At 37.8% G+C, this 13,062-nt stretch overlaps 1 protein-coding gene across 2 annotated transcripts in view; it reads left to right on the forward strand.

The window, feature by feature from the left end:
* The window catches only part of dock11 (dedicator of cytokinesis 11), a 146,791-nt gene that overhangs the window by 123,020 nt on the left and 10,709 nt on the right, over positions 1–13,062 (forward strand). For both annotated transcript variants that reach the window (XM_031891416.1, XM_031891417.1), the window contains 4 exons: positions 1,885–1,998; positions 3,758–3,904; positions 7,267–7,477; positions 8,317–8,507. In XM_031891416.1, the coding sequence (XP_031747276.1) occupies positions 1,885–1,998; positions 3,758–3,904; positions 7,267–7,477; positions 8,317–8,507 (663 nt within the window). The remainder of the gene's footprint in view (positions 1–1,884; positions 1,999–3,757; positions 3,905–7,266; positions 7,478–8,316; positions 8,508–13,062) is intronic.

Genomic DNA, 13,062 nt, shown 5'->3' on the forward strand with positions numbered 1-13,062 from the left:
TTTGACAGTGGTGTTAACATGGTCAGAGGTTCTTGAGTTATTTGCTGCATTGTGTAAGGACCTACGGCAAATTTGCTTATTAGACTTTTTAAACCAGAGTAGAGTTCAGCTGCCCCGAGTTACCCTGTAAAAAAATAACCTTTGAGATTACAAGGCTGCAGTTCCATAATTCTATTTAAAACTAAATAAAAAATATGTTTATTGGCATTTTTATCACAGCACAGTAATCCTGTGTATTTGTTATCCTACTAAATACCTGAACCTTTGCAACCTTACAAATACATTAAAGGGTAGCCATAATTAAAGACAATGAGGCAGATTTATCAAAATGTGAGTTTAGAGTTTAATACACCCACGTTCTATTCATCCCTATGGGATTTTTAGAAGCGTATTTATCGAATGGTGAGTTCTAACTTTCACCCATTTATATCTACGCTGCTAAAAATCTCAAAGGATGAATAGAACATGGGTGAGTTTTTATGTATTAAGCTCATTTTGATAAATCTGCCCCAATGCAATTTTAAGCAACTGTCCAATCTGCAATAATTATAAATGTTAAGTAGTTTCAAAGTTATTTGTAAAAATAAATGCATTTGAAAATAGTTTTTTTCTGCATTGCTGCTTAAGACTTCTGATGCAATGTAGCATAACCCAGTTTTTCCTTTTACCAAGGCTTCAATGTCTACAGTGCTTTGCATACTTTTTCACAGGTCTGTTATTCTGCTACATTGTTTTATGTATCAGAACCAGCAGTGTGGAGAAATAACTTTCCTTTAATCAGTTGTTTTTGCCAACAATCAATATGTGGGATTTTTTTTCATTAGAAATAAGAAGCTTTCCATTATTCATAGCTAAAGTGATTTGTTACCACAGAGACCTATAGCTATGACTGAGCTTCATTCTAAAGAATAGTTTGTTTTGTGGCGCAAGGGATTGTCCCTAAGACTGTTTGCTTCTAACAGTTCAGAGAATCATTTCTACTATGCTTTAGATAAAAAATAATACTTGTGATTCATAAATACAATCTACCATCTCTGTTAGTCATTATGTTCTGGAACCTGCAGAATTGCAGCAGTTCAGTATTTTTCCTTCTTTTTCCTTCTTTATTGACTCTCAAGAATCTTTTTCACATTTATCAAAGCAGATGAAGACATCTTTTCATCAGAATGTGTGGCTTCTTTGAGCAGATAGATGGCATTTTGTAGTATAGAGCTCTAAATTCCTAATGCAGGAGAGAGGGGGATTGTAGAAATGAAGGGTTCAAACTATCATCACTACTCTGTAAAAAAAATAATTTATTTGCAGCCCCTGCATGTTTCTTTTAATTTTTATGTATTGAAAGACGCACTAACATTTCAGTTATTTATTATTATGGCAGAAATAAAGCAAGGAGGCAGTCTTACTGGTTAGATTACTGGTTAGATGGTTATGACTGAGCAGTGCCTATGTTAGTATTGCTATGTCTCTTTCTTTGAATATTCACAGCAGAATCCCAGCATACATTTGATGGGCTGTGAAACTTTTTATCCTCAGTATCTTGGATTTTCTGTGGGAGAAGGGAAATACGGATGAGAATTCCGGGTATGGCAATAAAAAATAAACCTAAAGTATTCACCAGTTAGTTACACAGGCTAGTAGTGCTTCTGATAGGTGTGACTTAAGTGCAGATTAAAATCAGTAATGCAGCCTGGAGCAGCAGTGCATGAGTCTTAGCAGAGTTAAGCAAGTTTACAGTACATACTAAGGTTACTGATGTTGTTCCAAAATATTTGTGGGATGAACAGCTGTGACAGCCAGGAGATAAATTAGGGGCTCTAATATCCGTGCTGTTGAGTAAAGCTAAGCAGCAATTACATTGTGTTTTGTTTGTATTATTCTATCTAGAAACTCACCCAGCTCTACAGAACTCTTCACGGTGCTTACACAAAAATACTAGAAGTCATGCAGACTGGAAAACGACTTCTAGGAACTTACTTCAGGGTAGCCTTTTATGGACAGGTAAGTTGATTAGTCAAACCCATATTTATCCTACTTAATGCCTCAAGAATTTGAGCTCTGCAGAAATTAGCGACTTTGTTTTGCAGTTTGATGCTTATTCATGCAAAGTTTATTGCTTAACGTCAAGTGAACTGACCATAATTAGCAATAAGCAAACATGCAAAATGATCATTGTACTTCCACACACCCATGTTTCCCAGTTATTGAAGGAATTTTCTGAATCCACTCCATTGGTTTTTAAAACTGGGGTTTGGTTCCATACATAGCAAAAGGGCCTGCATTGTCCTAACCAACATTCTGTCCTTTTTTACGGGCAACAAAACTCCCAAAATACCATTCAGTTGTGATGAACAAGAATTGACAGAGGTAAAACAACTGAATAACTAAATTGCAGGAATATGATCTCCACTACAGAGACTAAGCACCCAATTTGTCATTGCCTTTATTGGCAAGTCCATTGATTTGCCCACTGATTGATCATGCAATAGCCTGCATGATCTATCACTGGGGCTGTTACCAGGGGTTATCACTGAAGCATGCACTTTTGTTGCCCCAACATTGCTCAGTTCTTTATAGTTTCCGGCACTCATGTTTAGGAAAAGATACTGGAGCTGGGTGCAGTTCCAAAAAGACAGGTAGTACAGCAAAGAAGGGATCCGCTCTCACAGGACTTAAGAGAAGCCTAACGTTTTAGCTATCACACTAGCCTTTGAAATAAGTCCTGTGAGTGCGGATCATTCCCTTCCTTGCTGTAATATATAGATATCACTGGTTTTTAACATCAGTACATTGTTACATAAGTAAAATATTTTTCAAAATAACAGGTTATCATTTATAAACACAAGGTTGCCTTGTTGCTTCAGTCTGTGGCTTTGTGTTTACCAGTTGTGCATGTTTTTCAGTTCTGCTTATCATCTTCCTCTTTCATGCAGTGCACACCATGCTTTCATATAAGACTTGCTTTGTAACATGAACAAGTGGAATCATTCTCACATCTTTTACTCACACGTGGCTGTTGTAGTTTATTGTTACAGTCATGCACAGAAACTTAATTAAGGAATGCTATTTTTGGGAGTAATGTATTCATGATGTGTGGGAGGGGGGTAGGTAGGTGTCACTGCTTCCTGTCCCTTACTTGCAAGTCATTAAGGGAGCAGTGCAGGCTGCAACAGGCTGCCATAGAGCAGGCAGTAAGGACAGGGCTGGTCTGTGTCCACCAACACTATGCTCATTACCAGTTTTTTTATTTCGTATTTCGCAAAAGTGCTCCATTCATGAGCACTAAGGGGCATTCTCTTGCACCACTTAGTACTTTTGTACTTCTGCCAGGGGTCATAGTAAATACCCCCACTGGGTATTTAACCACAAATGGAAAGTCATCTAGTGTGTCATTAAACTTCCAGTAGTATCTTAGTCCGCAGTTTGAGTTTTTGGCATGGCTTGATTTCACTTGTAAAATAAGTTACTTAGCAATTCTTGTGCAAGTTTATACCTTTTAAAAAGTACTTCAAAGAGCTCAGCAATCACAGTTGGTGCTGTCTTTAGGCAAGATCCATCTAAGAAAGAGGTCTTTTATCTAAACTTCCTGTACCAAAAGCACATGTTCCACACTGCTGCCACAAATATTTCCCTACCTGCACTTTAAAATGTGAGACACACAGATAAAACAGCAACCAGGGTCTTGTAAGGAAAGAGTTTATTTGCATATTTTGTCTAAATACCTGTTCTATAAATTTTACAAAGGGCTTCCTTTTTCCAGGCTTTCTTTGAAGATGAGGATGGGAAGGAATATATCTACAAGGAGCCAAAACTCACAGGACTCTCAGAAATCTCATTACGGCTACTCAATCTTTATGGTGAAAAGTTTGGCACAGAAACTGTGAAAATTATTCAAGATTCAAACAAGGTATTGTACAGGCACAGATGCCCATCCCACTACATACTGGAAAAGGGTGCAGCCAAGGTCAGATCTAGGCTAACCCAACATGATGACTACAGAGTTACAATAACTGAAACATACAATGCTTCATTTCAGGGATATGAAGTAACATAAGAGAACAGACATCATCCTACACCCCAATTGTCTCTTGTAGATGCCTCAAAGTGCACTTTAAAGGGATAGCATACCTTCAAATAAAAGTTTAGTATGTGACAGATGGACCTGTTCCAAGCAACTTTTAAGCTGTCTTCATTTGTTATTTTTATGTTTCTTTAATTGTAAGCTTAATTGTATTCTGCCTCTACAGTATGGAAACAACTGGCTGTCCTGTCTAGTGTCTGGTGTTCAACTGCTATACATTGTTACATTTATCACGGAAAATGTTATATAACTGATTTTCTGTGTGTCTTTTGGGGCAGTCCACTTTTTTAGAACTTTTCCCCATGCTCGCATATTCCCAAAAAACAAGGTTGTCAGTAGGGCCTTGATTCAAGCAGTCTTTATTTATATTGAAATTAGCTCTATAAATATAAATCTGTTAGCAAGCAGGAAATATTTGCATTCAGAACCAATTTTGTTCAGTGAGTAGGGGCACATTTAGTATTGCCCAAGCCTATTGTTAGCTCACATGGGGTTTAAGGCAAAAAATACCTCATTAGTTGAGTTTTTTTTCCCTGAATGGGGAAAAATAAACCTCAAGTAACAAGTTATGTTTGCCCAAAACTCTGAGTGAGTAAGTGAGCTTTTTTTTTTTCTTAAATGTTCTTATATCTTTTAACAAGACTTAATTATTCCTCATTTCACCTTTATTTAACTGTATCAGGGTATGTAGAGATGGTACAGCTATGTTATATGTCAATACCACTCCACACATAGCAATCCTGCTTGAATTATGAGAGTGCCAATCATCTAAAACAAATATTCCTTAAACTATAAGAAATCACTGGTGATTTACTTGTTAACTGCAAATGGAACTTGAGAAAGCATGATACAAAAGCTCTAACCAGGCAACCAGCATCAAAAAGCCACCACTGGTAACTTTAATAGTCAAATTTTGTTTAGCTACAACTTGCACCTGATTACGAACATGCACAATTGCATTTGTTTTGTAGCACTGGGCATGATTGTGCTTACGAGAGGTGCAGACATGCCCCAGGCTCTCTTGCTCTCCTTAGTACTCTTGTAATTCTGCCCAGGTTCTTAGTAATTACTCCCAGTGTTATTTTTTTGTTATAATTAATGAACTGGACCCAGGTTAGCTGAGCAACAGGCGACCTGTGCTGGGCAGATAACAGACAATAGGGCTGATTCACTAAAGGTCGATAAGGTTTATTGCACGCTTTTTTGCGTTAAAATTGATGCGGGAAAAAAAACGCGTGATACGCTAAAGTATTAACGCATGCGTTAATTTGCACGCCGAAATAACACTAATGCATGATTCACAAACACTTAGACGCATTTGGCTGTGCGAAAATTAACACATACTTAACGCAGGCGGTAATTATAGAAAAGTACAGTTCATGAGCTTTTGGCAACACAATATGGACTTTGCAGTGTGATTTATTCAAGTCTGTGTTGGCCCCAGAGTGATGCAGCCTCCAGCTTGCAGGGAAATGGTCATTTTCAGTACAGTAATTTTCCGAAAGTAATGGTGTGTATGGCTAACATGGTGTGCGTTTTTTCGCACGCGGCAGCTATTTGTACGCGGTGCGTTAATTAGCGTGCGTTCCGTCAAATACCACACGAAAATAGTCTTCGCGACTAAAATAACGCAAACAGCATCGCGTCTAATTAATGCAAGTATGCTTTTAGTGAATCATGCGTTAATTCGCAAAAAATTAGACGCAATAAAATTTTTAGCGCACGCTATAAATAACGCACATTTTATCGACCTTTAGTGAATCAACCCTAATGTGTGAGAACAGGGAGATAATGACATAGTCCATGGTGCTGTCATCACTGATGCACGCCCTCAAAAGCAATCACTACATCAGTAGAAGTTTCAGAGTTCTCCCAAAGGTAGTGACTAAACCTGCCCATGCACAAGGCCATAGGGGCTGATGAACCAACTATTGTTTTATTACTATCAGCAGTACCAAGATTGAGAGCAGGATAAAAAGAAAAAACAAAGTGAAAAAAGCAGGGTTTAGAAGGGGAATAGAAGGAAAAATGAAGAGTGAAAGAGAGGGTAGAAGATTAAGTGAAAAAATGAGTGGGAGAGAAAAAGTAAATAGAAATTAAAGTGAAAAGTTGACAGTAGAAGAGAATTTAAGAAAGAGAGCGTAATAAAAATAGATACACTAACTTACAGTTAAGGCTGAATGTCAAAGCTAGTAACGTGGCATGAGAAAAAGCAGATCCTTAGATTTTCAGTGATGTGCACTGGTTGTCTCATCCTTGGACATGATGTTGTAATCTTGGGAAAACTTAAGAGTTATGATGGTGGGTGTGGGTATATTTCTCAGATGTCCACAATAGTTGCTAGAGCACCAACTGTTGTGAGGCCACAGAGTGCCCTAAATTACCTCAACCACAGCATGAGTAGGGGCTAGTACTGACACATTGAATAAATACTGGACACATCTCTCCCAATTCCAGCCACCAGAATATATTTTACTAGGGCATTGTTACATAATAACATCTATGTACATTGCCCAAACAAATTCATGTCATTCATGTCATCTTGGAGCTCTTAAATGTAGTTTTGTAGTGGTGTGAATGTGAGACTGGAATGTGAATAGGAAAGGCTTAAAATGTAACAATAACAATAAAATTGCAGACTCACAGAGCAATAGAGTTTTGGGATCCAGTATCAGTGACCCAGTTTAAAAGCTAAAAAGGATCAGAAGAATAAGGCAGATTTTGCAGCTCTAGCTGTTATAGCTCAGATCACACATTCCTAAGGGAGGGGGGAGTGAGTTTTATAAATTCTTACGAAACGGGGAGCATAAGAGAGGGGATAGAGGAAAGAACTGGGCAGACTCTGCCCCCAGGAATAAAGGATTTTTCTGAGAAGTCTGATACCCTGAAGAACATGAGACAAGAAATTCTGTGTTTCTTTTGATAGAGGACTCATCATTACTGTAAGTTCTTATGGCTGTATTTACATAGACCTTTCTGATAAAGCTTACTTAGTTTTTACCTTTCCTTCTACTTTAAATAAAGGTTAATTCTTTCCTTTTAAACTGCTTTTATTTAAACATTATTATATAAATTACACAGCATTCTGTGCCACTATACAATACAGTGCATCAAACACACAATTAACCAACATCAAACACACTAATCAATACAGGGGATACAGAGGTAAACAAAACTGTCTTTTGCAGGTGAATGCCAAAGACCTGGACCTCAAGTTTGCCCATATTCAAGTTACATATGTGAAGCCATACTTTGAAGAACATGATCTTTCTGACAGGAGAACTGATTTTGAGAAGAATCACAACATTGCCCGATTTGTTTTTGAAACTCCCTACACTTTGTCAGGAAAAAAGCACGGCTGTGTGGAAGAGCAATGCAAGAAACGCACAATTTTAACAAGTAAGATGGAGCTGTGCCTCCATTCACTTCCACTCTTTTATTATTATTATTATTATTATTATTATCCTTTATTGTGCTGCCTTATTCATCCATATTCTTCTCAGGAATAATAGCCAGAGATAATTACATCCTACAATTTATATGGAGTTTTCTACAACTCGCTGCTCTCCAGATGTTGTAAAGTCTCTCAGAAACTGGCAAACAAATTATAGCAACGGATTTCTCTGTTTGCTCTCTGGCAGTATACATTGGTTGGGTCCCTTTTTCTCAAGTTTGTTTGTAATAGTTATTCCATTATAGTTCCATGGATACTGAGAATTACAATAAACAGGCACTTCACAATTCTGTCTTACTTCTCCCCAGTTTCAGCTATTTGGGGCACTCGCTGGGACTACCATGGTTTGGGGTGTGTAGTGGGTTTACTGGTTCCAAACTTTAAAACCTACCATTTTTCTCTTACCCTTTGTCCTAAGACTTTCCTACCCTTCCCACCCACCTCACTTACAATTAGGACATAAGACATAGCATAGACTGTTATCAGTTGTATTTTTACTGATATGTTGATGTTTCTTTTTTGACAACCTTGTTCCATTGTACATTGAAGTCTCTCAAAAAAGACATATTAAAAAAAATAGAAATAATATTTGCAACCTCTATAGACTGATGATTGATGTATTTTAATTTACTCCATCTACAAAAATGTTACTCAATTTCTCTCCAATTCAAATAGTTATGATTTAAAATGATATCTCATTAATAACTCTATGTAATTGCAACATCTTTACATCAAATAACCCATAACCATTTTTGTGCATTTCCATTTGACTCTTTGTTTCCAGCATCCAACTCTTTTCCATATGTCAAGAAAAGGATACCAGTTATCTATGAGCATCAGGTTGATCTGATGCCTGTGGATGTTGCCATTGATGAGATTAAAGAGAAAACAGCTGATTTGCAGAAGATATGTGCCTCACCTGACATAGATATGATACAATTGCAACTTAAGCTGCAGGGCTGTGTGTCAGTGCAGGTAAGATTGATCCAGGGAATTCTTATTCTGAGCCTGAGCGCCCTTAAAATGATGTCTGTTGGAAAGCCTGATGTGAATGCTTGTCTCCCAAGGAAAATCTCCCCTAGAAAATGTTTAGAATGGAGGTTTAAAAAACATAGGGTAATAGATACATGGGTAGATACGTGGGCATTGTATAAACAAACAGACAAGTAGTAATGCCATTATTCAGAAAAGAAAACTGCTCAGCGCATACATAACATTTTCCATATTGTGTACTTAGGACATTCCAATAGTGAAGTGAATTTTGGTAGAATTGTATTTATGAGGGACGGGCAGGGGGAGGCATGTACTCCCTTCTTCCACATACCCATCCTCTAATGTGTCATTCAGACAGACAGCATAGGCTGCAAAAGAGCCATGTACTTACCACCTGCCCTATGGCCTTGCGCTCACCCCTTTTTACCTAACATTTGTTAGGGGTTTGTTAGGGTTTGCTAGTAGATGTGAAGTACAGACTGCCGGAAAGTCATGGATGCTATTTGATTGAGCACAAAGGGGCACAATTTTAAATGACCACTCTTGACATCTATGGAGAATGCCAAGGCAAGCAGTGCTTGAACTAGGTCAGATATCACATGTCTTGGTCATTTTAAATTCACACATAGCTGTAAATTTAATTCTCTATTGATGCTTAACATTTGGCTCCCTATGGTCACCACCTGCCCTCCATTTATCACAAATTGTTTATTGTTAAACAATTGTTTGGCCTAACAATGTTAGGCCAAAAGTAAGAGAGAATGTGAGGGGTTTATGCCCATGTGCCACCCCTCACATTCCCCTTATGAATACAGTGCTGTTGAATGATGGCACTGTATTCATGGGGGTAGCTGCAGGTCTTTGCACTCTAAAACAAAGCTCAGAGATCGGCAAAAATCACCAAGGCTAGCAAGTAGCTTGCAAAGTACAAAATCATTATGGATTGCACCTGCTTTTTCACTTCACACCCTGCATTTCACATTTAAATTACCCATTTATATTTTGACTATCAATGGGATGATTAATACAAGTAAGTAATTGATAATGCCATTTTTCTAAAATGCTTTGAGAGAGAAGTAATCTTCCGATAAAGAATATCTAAAGCTAAGTATATGCAGAGCCTTTCAGTAATCAGTCATGTAATCAGGTGTAAATTACAGCACCATAGTAGGAAGGATGCAAACATTACCCTGTGTTTTTTTAAGGTGCAAACAGCATGCCAGCCAAATCTAAAGCATTATAAACAACCACTGGCATATTTAAACAAGAGACCCAGGCTTGAAAGCAGCCTTGCCGAAAAAAATAGCAGCATATAACTTGGCACAGAATATACTAAGAACTACAACTGTAGTGCCAAGTCTTTTTTAAACACCTTCTAGGAATATGAACAATACATGGGTTTTTAAAAGTGTAAATGCCACAAATCGAAACTGTCCCATGAGGCAACTCAAACCAACAATGCTCTAAAGAAAAGTAAAGTAAAGACAAGAGCAATGGTGGAACTACCAGGGGTGCGGAAGGCCCAGGCCCCCCACGGGGCCCAGCCGGACATAACCGGGCGCAAAAATTGGATACGGAGATGTAAGAACCCGGGCCAAAACTAAGACCCATTATCAATATATATATATACAGTGGTGTGAAAAACTATTTGCCCCCTTCCTGATTTCTTATTCTTTTGCTTGTTTGTCACACAAAATGTTTCTGATCATCAAACACATTTAACTATTAGTCAAAGATAACACAAGTAAACACAAAATGCAGTTTTTAAATGAGGGTTTTTATTATTTAGGGAGAAAAAAAATCCAAACCTACATGGCCCTGTGTGAAAAAGTAATTGCCCCCTGAACCTAATAACTGGTTGGGCCACCCTTAGCAGCAATAACTGCAATCAAGCGTTTGCGATAACTTGCAACGAGTCTTTTACAGTGCTCTGGAGGAATTTTGGCCCACTCATCTTTGCAGAATTGTTGTAATTCAGCTTTATTTGAGGGTTTTCTAGCATGAACCGCCTTTTTAAGGTCATGCCACAACATCTCAATAGGATTCAGGTCAGGACTTTGACTAGGCCACTCCAAAGTCTTAATTTTGTTTTTCTTCAGCCATTCAGAGGTGGATTTGCTGGTGTGTTTTGGGTCATTGTCCTGCTGCAGCACCCAAGATCGCTTCAGCTTGAGTTGACAAACAGATGGCCGGACATTCTCCTTCAGGATTTTTTGGTAGACAGTAGAATTCATGGTTCCATCTATCACAGCAAGCCTTCCAGGTCCTGAAGCAGCAAAACAACCCCAGACCATCACACTACCACCACCATATTTTACTGTTGGTATGATGTTCTTTTTCTGAAATGCTGTGTTACTTTTACGCCAGATGTAACGGGACACGCACCTTCCAAAAAGTTCAACTTTTGTCTCTTCGGTCCACAAGGTATTGGCAATCATTGAGATGTTTTTTAGCAAAATTGAGACGAGCCTTAATGTTCTTTTTGCTTAAAAGTGGTTTGCGCCTTGGAAATCTGCCATGCAGGCCGTTTTTGCCCAGTCTCTTTCTTATGGTGGAGTCGTGAACACTGACCTTAATTGAGGCAAGTGAGGCCTGCAGTTCTTTAGATGTTGTCCTGAGGTCTTTTGTGGCCTCTCGGATGAGTTGTCTCTGCGCTCTTGGGGTAATTTTGGTCGGCCGGCCACTCCTGGGAAGATTCACCACTGTTCCATGTTTTTGCCATTTGTGGATAATGGCTCTCACTGTGGTTCGCTGGAGTCCCAAAGCTTTAGAAATGGCTTTATAACCTTTACCAGACTGATAGATCTCAATTACTTTTGTTCTCATTTGTTCCTGAATTTCTTTGGATCTTGGCATGATGTCTAGCTTTTGAGGTGCTTTTGGTCTACTTCTCTGTGTCAGGTAGCTCCTATTTAAGTGATTTCTTGATTGAAACAGGTGTGGCAGTAATCAGGCCTGGGGGTGACTACAGAAATTGAACTCAGGTGTGATAAAACACAGTTAAGTTATTTTTTAACAAGGGGGGCAATCACTTTTTCACACAGGGCCATGTAGATTTGGAGTTCTTTTTTCTCCCTTAATAACATAAACCTTCGTTTAAAAACTGCATTTTGTGTTCAATTATGTTATCTTTGACTAATAGTTAACGGTTTTTGATGAGCAGAAACATTTAAGTGTGACAAACATGCAAAAGAATAAGAAATCAGGAAGGGGGCAAATAGTTTTTCACACCACTGTATATATAAAACATTAAGACATTTTGTGCATTAAGTTACTAACAAATGCCCTCCCCTTTAAATAAAACAGGGATTGTTTGTCCATATATTGCAATGTATATATCAGTTGGCCAAATACGTCAAGGTTTCAAGGTTAAAACTCCCAAATAGTTGCCCTCTTATTGGCCACCACTGGGAACACCTGACTGTAGCTGGGAATGATAGGAACTACAACATGGAGCTGACCACTGCTCCTGTATAAACTATAGCAACAAAAAAGGAAAAACTGCTCACCAGTACAATTTAAACCATTAGGTGGTTTAAAAATATCTATATGCTATATATACAGTATATATATATATATATATATACAGATAGCCAGTAAGCAGCACACCATCAGCATAGGATGATACCTGCATGCCAGTGCAAAATTGTAATAGGCATATTAATAGAAAGTGACGGCACACACAGGGATTTCCACACAAGGTCATTAAGTGAATATAAAGGGATGAGGTTTATTCAGTCCAACGTTTCCTAATTGGAACTTTCGTCCCTGAAGAAAGAACAATATGGTTTTTCAAATAGTCAGGTCTATGAACTTTAAGTAACAATTACTTATAGAAGAAGGCCGATCAGTGAAAAATGATCAACATGACCTATAGGTAACTTAACTTTTATGTACATTAATATTTTCAGTATCACTTTAAGAGCAGAACAGCAGGCTTATTGATCGCTTCCAACAAAAGGATAAAGCCTAAAGGGATGGGGAACAATGAATGCAATGTTTTGGAAATAACTGATTTATTTTAGTCTTGGCATTACTGTTTGTGTAGGGGAGTAAATGGTGTCATAAAAATCCTGGCAAGATCTGTCCAATATCTGCTAGCTTATTACTGTTCTTGCTTTTTGCTTAATAAAAAAATCCAAAAAGGCTGACACATATAAAATATATATATTTTTAATATAAATATTTTATGTATATACACCTCAAAGATATATACAGGTATGGGACTAGTTATCCAGAATGCTTGGGACCTGGAGTTTTCCAGATAAGTGATCTTTCTGTAATTTGGATCTCCATAACTTAAGTCTGCTAAAAATCATTTAAATATTGAAAAAGCAATTAGGCTTGTTTTGTCTTCCAAAAGGATTAATTATATCTTAGTTGTGATCAAGTACAAGGTGCTGTTTTATTATTACTGAGAAAAAGGGAATCATTTTTAAAAAGTGCAATTATTTACTTATAATGGAGTCTATGGGAGATAACCTTCCCGTATTTCAGAACTTTCTGGATAACAGTTTTCTGGATAACAGATCCCATA

The sequence above is a fragment of the Xenopus tropicalis genome, chromosome 8 (assembly GCF_000004195.4).
Source record: "Xenopus tropicalis strain Nigerian chromosome 8, UCB_Xtro_10.0, whole genome shotgun sequence".
Classification (NCBI taxonomy): domain Eukaryota; kingdom Metazoa; phylum Chordata; class Amphibia; order Anura; family Pipidae; genus Xenopus; species Xenopus tropicalis.